Raw genomic sequence first — 8,753 nt, forward strand, 5'->3', positions numbered from 1 at the left:
CCCCTCCCCGCCGTCCCCTCCCCGCCCTGACCCTACGCCGCTCTCCCGGCAGGGACCCCGGCTCCGCCGCCCGCCCCGCACCTCTTCAGCGACCCGGCTGAGGTGGGGGCCTTGCGCGGGAACCTGCTCGCTTGGTACGACAGATGCAAGCGGGACCTCCCCTGGAGGAGGCTGGTAAGGGGGGAGGCCGTGCCGCCGCAGCGGGGAGCCGGTGGGGGAGCGGTCACGGTGTCTTTCCTGGTGCGCTGCGTCCCTGGCCGCACGGAAGGGGAGGAGGGCGCTGGGAACGGGAGCGTGCTCCCGGCTGGTCACGGGATTGTCAGAGCTGGAAGGGACCTCTAGAGATCATCCAGTCCCACTCCCCTGCGAAAGCAGGGCTGCCCAGAGCACATCACTCAGGGCTGCATCCAGGTGGGGCTTGAAGATCTCCAGAGAAGGGGAATCCACAATTTCCCTGGGCAGCCTGTTCAGGGCTCTGTCACCCTCACCATAAAGTTCTTCCTCATATTTGAGTGGAACTTCCCATGTTCCAGCTTGTGCCCGTTACCCCTTGTCCTGTCACTGGGAACCACTGAAATGAGTCCAGCTCCATCCTCCCTCAAACCACCCTTTAGATACTTACAAGCATTGAATAGGTCTTCCCTCAGCTTTCTCTTCTCCAGGCTAAAGAGTTCCAGCTCTCTCAGCCTTTCCTCATAAGGCAGAGGATGCTCCAACCCCTTAATCATCTTTGTTGCCCTGTTGGTCAACAAAGCTTGACCCTGTTGGTCCTCGCGGTTCCATGGTGGGTGGCCTGTCCCCAGGTAGGAGGGGGCGCAGGGTGAAGCCCCACTTCTTCCACGCAGCCCCAACCCCTGGGGCTCTTTTCTGTTCCTTTCCGATTTGTTTTGTTCCTGCCTCCGCGGTACCCACAGCAGCGAGCGCTGCATGGAAAAGGTTTTCTGTGTATTTGCTGTAAACCTGCTGAGCGTTTTTAGTAGAGCTTCTACCCTCTGGGCTTGAGGACAAATGGTTAGAGGGTGGTTGGGGTGCTGGGGGGGGTGAGAATCAGCTTTACACCTGCCTGACTGGTGCTGGGAACTGCATGGTCCCTCTGGGATTTTAGGTCTACCCACGATTTCCTCTTGTGCAGAGAGTCTCAAGTCTGGGACAGGCTCTGGTGGGATTTTTGAACTATTTTGGTGCAGATTCCTATGGAGTGTTCAAAACGCACCACAAGGAATTTTATTTTCTGTGCAGGTCCCCTCTGTGGTGGGGTCCTGTGGCACCCAGTTCTTCCTCAATCCATCTTCTTCCCCTCTCAGGCAGCAGCTGAGCTGGATGCCGACAGACGGGCGTACGCAGGTGAGTGGGGACTGCACCCCAATGTGTGGGGGATGCCCCACTGCGTGTTACCCCCTGATAAATGGCCTTGTGAGGGAACATGGCTTTAATTGCCATCCTTGCAAAGGCTGCTGCAAGAGCCACTGACCCCACCTGTAAGGCACTGGGGGGTCAGAGACCCCACTTTGGGCCTGAGGGAGCTCCTGTGGGACAGCATGTGGGAAAGGAGGGGAGTGGGAGGGGGTCAGGGTGTTGGATGCTGCTGTGATGTGTATAGCCAGTACTGATGTGGCCACAGCATGAAGGGTGGGTGGCATTGGTGCCCCTGCTCTTATCCCTGCCCTGTTCCCTGCAGTGTGGGTGTCTGAGATCATGCTCCAGCAGACGCAGGTGGCTACCGTGATTGACTACTACAACCGCTGGATGCAGGTGACTGCTCCTCACGGGGTTCAGTGCCCACAGGCTGCCCCTTTCAGAGACCTTGTCCACTGCCTCTGGCAGATCCCCAGCTGCAGAGCACGGCTCTGCTTGTCTCCCTGACTTGTCCCCTTCCCTCTCGACCGCAGAAGTGGCCGACGCTGCAGGCTCTGGCACAGGCATCCCTGGAGGTGAGCGTTGCTGGGGCTGGGTGCTCTCCTTGCCCTCACGGCTCTTCCCACGTCCCATCTAACACGGTGCTGTCTCTCTTGGAGCAGGAGGTGAACGAGCTGTGGGCAGGACTTGGCTACTACTCCCGAGGGAAGCGTCTGCAGGAGGCAGCAAAGAAGGTGCCGTGGTGTTGGGGTGTGGAGGGTGGTCCCGAAGCCCTCTGTGGCCCATGGGCTAGTGCTGGTTCCCGTTTACCTGCCTCACTGGGGCTGTGTGCTGCTGGCACGAGGCTGCAGAGGCGGGGGTCCTGTCTTATTGTGGGTAATATGGGTTGTGCACACACGCACACACACACCTCGGATGCTCCCCTGACCTTGGTCCCCTCTGTGCCAGGTGGTGTCTGAGCTGGCTGGCCAGATGCCCAGGACAGCTGAAGACCTGCAGAAGCTGCTGCCGGGAGTGGGACGATACACGGCAGGAGCCATCGCATCCATCTCGTATGGGCAGGTGAGAGCTGGGTGTTAGATACTGACACCCAGGTAGTGACCCCTTCTCTGCCACCCAGCCCTGTTCCTGGCAGGGTTCTGCTGGTGGATGTCACAAGCCGGAGGCTCCCTGGGGCTGTGCTTGGCTCTGGCTGTCCCCTGCTTTGTGGTGCGTGTCACCCACTGCCCAGCTTGTCCTGAGGCTCAGCCCTCGTGTGTGTCTCCCCTCCATCATGGGAGCACCCCAGCTCCCTGCCTTGCTGGGATCATGGGGACCCCTCAACTTGGTAACCCCAGCTCTTGGTCCCAGGCTACCGGTGTCGTGGATGGGAATGTGATCCGGGTCCTGTGCCGCCTGCGGTGCATTGGCGCCGACTCTAGCAGCCCAGCTGTCATCGACCGGCTCTGGTAAGGGGAATGCTCCGTCCCTGCTCTGAGCTGCAGGGGTCCTGTCTGTGCTCCTTGGTGGCCAAGGGCAGGGTCACTGAGGAGCCATGGGGAGCAGAGCCTGTGAAAGGAGAGAGGTGTGGGGCACGGGGAGCTCTTGGGAAGCTGGTGCTGCTGGCAGTGGTGGAGAAAAGAGCCGTGTTGTCTCTGCCTACCTGGGAGCATTCCCCCTCGCAGGCAGGAGGTGGGCAAAGGTCCCTGCAGAGCCCCCTGCCACTCACTGCTGTTTCTCCCAGGGACATGGCCAATGCCCTGGTAGACAGGAGCCGCCCGGGGGATTTTAACCAAGCCCTGATGGAACTGGGAGCAACTGTGTGTGTGCCCAAGGCCCCGCTGTGTGGGGAGTGCCCCGTGAAGCAGCACTGCCGAGCACGGCACAGGGTAAGTGCAGCCCCAAAATCTGTCTCCACCCTGCTTGCGGGTGGCCAGGGCCTGCCAGCTGTCCTAGTGCGGTGGCAGAGGCTCGCCCCAGGTCCCTTTTGAAGCTCTTCTTATGAGTCATCTCTGTCCTGGACCAGTGGTGCAAGCAGTTCATGGCTGGGCATCATGTCCTGCATCCTCACTGGGTGCTGGTTCAGAGGGGTCACCAAGCATGGGGACAAGGTGGGCTGGTGGAATGAGCCCTGTCCTCCCTTGCAGGTGGAGAAGGAGCTGGCCTTCGCCTCTCAGAAACTGTTCGGAAAACCCACCCCAGTGCCTGATGTTGAGGACTGTGGTGAGCACCTGGGGACATCCCTGTTGTGCCTCTGGGTCTGGGCCCCATGGCGACTGTTACGTCGGTGTTTGCAGGTGTTGGGGACTGTCCCCTGTGCCCCCCAGCCACGGAGCCGTGGGACAGCAGCCTGGGGGTGACCAACTTCCCCCGGAAAGCAGCAAAGAAGCAGCCGCGGGTGGAGCGAACGGCCACGTGTGTGCTGGAGCGGAGGGGCTGCCACGGGGCCCCGGAGTACCTCATTGTGCAGAGACCCAGCTCGGGTAATGGGGCTGGGCGGGAGGGGGGCAAAGGCACCGCATGGCCCCTTCCCACCTACACGAGGGACAGAGCACCCTGAGGGTGGTATGTGATGAGACTGTCTCCAGATGTGCCTCTTGCCAGCTCATGTGCCCGTTGTGCCCCCTCCCCAGGTCTCCTGGCCGGGCTCTGGGAGTTCCCCAGCCTCCCGCTGGCTCAGGGTCTGCAGGAGGAGAAGCAGAAGGAGGTGCTGGCAGATCATCTCCAGGCCTGGATGGGGCAGCCAGTGGTGGCAGGAGACCTGCGGCTCATCGGAGAGGTGAGGTTGGAGCAGAGGTATGTGGTGTGAGCCCCCTGTGCTCTGCGGGGGACATAGCATGGAGGGAAGAAGGTCCCTCTTCCTTGCTGTCACCCCTCCCAAGCTCTGACAGACTCAGTGCACTTGTGAGACAGCTGAGCAAGCAGGGCATCCCCTGCTGCCTGCCCATTTCTGTGTCTTCCCATCCCCTCCCAGGTTGTCCACATCTTCTCTCACATCCACCAGACATACGTGGTCTATTCCCTGCACCTGGATGGGGATGTGACTCTGGACCCTGCCTTGTCCCCGTCCCGCTGGGTGACGGAGGATGAGTTCCACACCTCAGCCGTGTCCACGGCCATGAAGAAGGTACTGGGAGGGGCCTGGGCCTTTCCTCCCTTCCCTTCCTTTCCCTGAGGTCCTGGGCATCCCCTGACTCTGGGCCTCAGCTGGAGTTCAGCTCTGGGCTCTCTTGTGCTTCCTTCAGGTGCTGAAAGCCCGTGAGAAGCAGCATGGGGAGGAGATCGGGCCTGGCAAGGTGAGCATTGCTGGAGGGTGTGTGGCTTTGGGATCTGCTCCATCTTGCTGCAGGCCAGGCCCTCGTGTGCGGTGCTGGAGCCACCCTGGGCTTTGGGGTCAGGCCAAGGAGCATCTCCAGCCTGGGGCAGGGCTGTGTCTGGGGGATTTGCCTGCCTGGCTTTGCCCCAAACCCAGGGTGTCTCCCCATCTTGCCTCAAAAACAATCCCTGGAGGCTGTGGTGGCCTTTGGGGTTTGGCTTTACCCCAGTGTATGTCTCCCGCAGGGCTCCAAGCGGAAGAGGGGGACAAAGCTGCAGGGAGCAAGCACCACCCGCCCTGGGACGCAGCTCTCCCTCCGTGCCTTCCTCCGGGCACCCACCTCCCCGTGATGGCACCTTGAACACCTGAGACCACCTGGAGACCTGCACTGCAGCGAGTCCTGCCCGTGGTGCTGGGATGGTGCCCCCCACACTGCTGCGTGCCCAGCCCACAGCCCTGCAATGGTCTCCCACTCCTCCTGACAGAGCCCTCTGGTTTCCGCAGTTCTTCTGTGGAAATCGTGTCATGGTGGGGCCAGTGTGGTCCGTCACACGATCCAGAGCCAGGCTTGTCCTCCTGGGGTTATTTGGTCTCATACAGCCACCGCTCTGGCACTGTGGACTCACAGCAGAATAAGTTTCTCTCCAGCGGCAGGAAGGCCATGGCCTGGCCCATGTTTGCCCCTCGGCCACCAGATAGTGGCCATTCCCTTCCTGGCCTCCAGGACCCCCTTTTATACACCTGTTTTTACTTAACCTGAGCCATAGGCTTTCTAATAATAAATCTCCTAAAGCGTGTGGGTTTTTTAAATGACTTTCTGCCTCTGTTGCCCTCTGCCAAGCTGTCAGGGAGCCTGTGGCTGAAGAGGAGGATGGTTGTCAGGGTGTGTACGTCTGGGCTGGGGACAGCAGTGACTTCTTGGTTAAGGCACCTGTGAGCCCCTCAGCTGAGCATTAACCCCAAATAACACACCCAGAGCACCTTTCCTAGGAGCTCAGGCATCAGCCCCAGGGGCTGCACAGCTCCTGCCCATGGGCTGCCCCTCTGTGGTGTGAAGTAATCATCCTGTGGGACTTTTGTAGGGTTTTAGCCCTGTTTTTTACCTTTTCTGTCAGGCTGTTCTCCGCTGTGTTTGTGCTGTGGCTTTCCCTGACTGTAGCACCCTGGCAAAGGCACCAAGTCCGGAAGGCTCTTCCCAAGGGTGGGCTACCAAGAGTTTTCCTCCTTAAGCTTGCATCCCTGCCTGGGGCTTTCAAGGATGGGAGCCAAGTGGCCTCAGTTTAGGGCCTGCAGGACGGGATGGTCTGCCTCCAGGGGCGGAGAGGGCACTTTCACCCTCACCTGGCACTCAGCAGATCTTAAATGGGAGAAGAAAACCCCAAAGCAATGCTTGCAGGTTAATTCTTTAATTAAAAGGAGCAAGAGGCCATCACTTGCCCTGCACAGGGGCTGGCCATGCTCTGAGTGGTAACCGTTGATGAGCTGCCATGTCTATGCCCCCTGGCTTGTCCACTCCCCTCTGGTAGCCCCTCATCCCCCTACTTCTGGGGCTGGTGTTGTGCCAGCAGTGTCATTGGCCATGCTGCAGGTAAAAATCTCATTATATTAAGATTAAATTAAGGCAGAAAGTTCTTTGTGTGAGGTCAATAAATCACTGGGAACCCAGGGAGAGAGAGAAACCACCCTCCATCCTGAGGGATGCTTGGAGCCCTACTGGACCCGGCTCCAGTCAACCTGCTGTCACGCTGAGTGGGCTCTGGATTGACCTGGAGCCCTTTTCTGGTCCCTGCCCACCTGAGCCGTGCTGCAGGCATCTCCACAGCAGTGTGTTACCCCAGGGTTGGACCAGAGAGACGAGGAGCTGAGGGAGGAGGACTGCAGTGTTGTCACTACTGCTGCCGGTCCATATAGACCTGCACAGCTTTCCACAGTGCCCGTATATTGCCTTCCCCAAAGCCTGGTGCTCCCCGCCGGTCAATGAGCTCCAGGAAGAATGTCTCCTCAGAGAAGATGGGATGGGTGAAGATCTGCATCAAATACTCCTGGGAAGGGCTCTCTGTGGCATCAGCGCCTGGCCGGCCCTTGTCCCCAGGCACCGTGGTGTCCAGCAGGATGCCCAGCTCTGCCAGCATGCGGGGGTCCTGCCCAACCCCCTGGATCTCCTCCGCTTTGCCTTCCTGGCTGTAATAGGTGGTGGGGGGTGTGAAGAACCGTGCACCCTGCTGCTGCAAAGCCCTGGTCGTGGCAACGATATCGGTGGTGTGGAGGCCGACGTGCTGGATCCCAGCTCCACCGTGCTGCTCTAGGAAGGTGTCAACTTGGTTGGCACCATCCTCCGAGAGGGACTCGGCGAGGACAAGCTTGCAGCTGTGTGCTGGGCTGCCCTGGGCGCTCTGCAGTGCCAGGAGCAGCATGCCCACCCCCTGTTCCCCCAGCACGTATCCCTCACCCGGCCTCTCCCGAGGGTTCAGCAGGAAGCGGTGGAAGCCGAAGCAGCGCTGGTACCAGTCCAGAGCTGCCCGGGCACCCCCCCGCGGGCAGACATACGTGATGTGGTCAAAGTGGGTAATTTCAATCCCGTCCCTCATGGCTGAGGGGGCTCCTTGGATGGGCTGGAAGCCGGGCAGGAAGGGTCCTCGGTAGCGGGATCGGTCCAGAAGGGTATGGCTGATGTTGCCCACAACGGAGCTTGCCACCCCGTAGGTGACAGAGCCACCCTCATCCCTCACCTCAGTGGGGGGCACCGGCAGGGAGCATCCCCAGCTCTGCAGCTGCTTGCAGAGCCCTGGCACATCGTCCACCTCAAAGCAGACGTTGGAGGCTGTGCCCAAGGCGGGCCGGGGGTCCACATCATAGAGGAAATCGTGGGAGGAGGCACCAGTGGGTCCTGGCGACAGGCGCTCGTTGACGAGGAAGACGGCGGATCCCCGACGCAGGGCCAGCTGCCGGACACGCGGCGTCTCCCGCACGGCCACCGGCTGGAAGCGAAAGGTGTTGGCCAGGTCCTGGACCCAGCCCTGCCTGTAGGGCACGTGGAGGGAGATGAAGCAGGGGCGGCTCAGCGAGGCTGCCATGGCTGGGCGGGCTGCAGGGAGGACACAGGGGGTCAGGGGAGGGCTTGCTGGCTGCAGGAAGGAGCCGTTTGCACGCACAGATGCACACGCATGTAAATTTGCACCCTTTAAATGTGTGTATTTTAAATGAGCCGATACGCACTGTGCAAGGGCACCTACCTTCAGAACCAGCTGCAAAAAGCTGCCCAAGGATGCCAAGCTGTCCTGCCACTCCTTTTCTGTGCTCCTCTCCCCCGTGCAGAGGAGGAAATCCCTGACCCTTGGCCACAGCAGGTCCCAGAGGGAGTCTTGTGTCCCTCAAGGGTGTTGCAGGGAGGTTAGCAGGGAAATGCAAGTGAGGGAGGTGTGTGTGTAAGCAAGACTATGGGGACAAGGGTTGTGTTGGGGGTGGGATGTCCTGTACCAGCAACCAGGAACATGGAGGTTGGACTGGCAAACACTGAGCTGCTTACAGCTAACAGGCCCCTGTGCTGCCCCGGTGCTTGTCTGTGATGTCCCAGAGATGGTTGGGGGGGGAGCAGTGGGGTCACAGCAGGCTGGTGTGCCCTTCCCCTCCCCGACAAGGATGGCGTGGAGCTACCACGCTCCCCACCACAGGCTGTGGGCAGTGACCTTGCCCTGGAGGCACAGAGGGTGAGATAGGTGGGACACTGCGGGGACAGGAACCTCCTCCCCCACCCAAATACCCATCACACCGAAGTGTGGGGGGGAAATCTGTCCAAATCCCCACTCTGCATCACCTCTCAAGAGCATCCCACTGAGGGCTCCTGACCCTGTGCCACACACCAGCAGCCCTGGGGCGGGGGGAGAGACCTGCTTATTTATCCCGTTTCACGCCCTATGGGGACCCTCCAGCTGCTCCACACAAGCCCGGGGGAGGGTGGGGGGGTCCTCGCTGGGGCCCCTACCCCGCTGAGCACATGGGCAGGGGACGGCGCTCCCTCCTTCCTTCCCTGCGGGACCAGCATCCCTCCCGCTCCGCTCCCGCCGCCGCTCCCCCCGGCACCCCCGCTCCTGCCACCACCCCC

At 60.7% G+C, this 8,753-nt stretch overlaps 2 protein-coding genes across 2 annotated transcripts; one reads left to right on the forward strand and one right to left on the reverse strand.

Moving 5' to 3' along the window:
* Positions 1 to 128: 128 nt before the first annotated feature.
* On the forward strand, positions 129 to 5,461 carry MUTYH (mutY DNA glycosylase). The gene is made up of 14 exons (XM_014939011.1): positions 129 to 174; positions 1,240 to 1,344; positions 1,679 to 1,752; positions 1,890 to 1,931; positions 2,019 to 2,090; positions 2,305 to 2,418; positions 2,707 to 2,804; positions 3,080 to 3,224; positions 3,483 to 3,558; positions 3,633 to 3,818; positions 3,969 to 4,114; positions 4,310 to 4,462; positions 4,581 to 4,631; positions 4,897 to 5,461. The coding sequence occupies exons 1-14, from the start codon at positions 144 to 146 to the stop codon at positions 4,999 to 5,001; spliced, it is 1,398 nt and encodes a 465-aa protein (XP_014794497.1). The 5' UTR covers positions 129 to 143; the 3' UTR covers positions 5,002 to 5,461.
* Positions 5,462 to 6,055: 594 nt separating this feature from the next.
* Positions 6,056 to 8,616, reverse strand: HPDL (4-hydroxyphenylpyruvate dioxygenase-like). The gene is made up of 2 exons (XM_014939013.1): positions 7,885 to 8,616; positions 6,056 to 7,736 (listed from the first exon to the last, which is right to left on the reverse strand). The coding sequence occupies exon 2, from the start codon at positions 7,723 to 7,725 to the stop codon at positions 6,541 to 6,543; it is 1,185 nt and encodes a 394-aa protein (XP_014794499.1). The 5' UTR covers positions 7,726 to 7,736; positions 7,885 to 8,616; the 3' UTR covers positions 6,056 to 6,540.
* Positions 8,617 to 8,753: the final 137 nt, after the last annotated feature.

Source organism: Calidris pugnax, unplaced genomic scaffold (genome assembly GCF_001431845.1).
Source record: "Calidris pugnax isolate Ruff unplaced genomic scaffold, ASM143184v1 scaffold18, whole genome shotgun sequence".
Taxonomy (NCBI): domain Eukaryota; kingdom Metazoa; phylum Chordata; class Aves; order Charadriiformes; family Scolopacidae; genus Calidris; species Calidris pugnax.

Bases quoted from the DNA above. Each gene is read 5' to 3' on its own strand.
- MUTYH (XM_014939011.1), top strand. From the start codon at position 144: ATGCAAGCGGGACCTCCCCTGGAGGAGGCTG. The intron at 2,805-3,079 runs GTAAGGGGAATG...TGTTTCTCCCAG, and splicing joins GCTGTCATCGACCGGCTCTG to GGACATGGCCAATGCCCTGG. The intron at 4,463-4,580 runs GTACTGGGAGGG...TGCTTCCTTCAG, and splicing joins TGTCCACGGCCATGAAGAAG to GTGCTGAAAGCCCGTGAGAA.
- HPDL (XM_014939013.1), bottom strand. From the start codon at position 7,725: ATGGCAGCCTCGCTGAGCCGCCCCTGCTTCATCTCCCTCCACGTGCCC.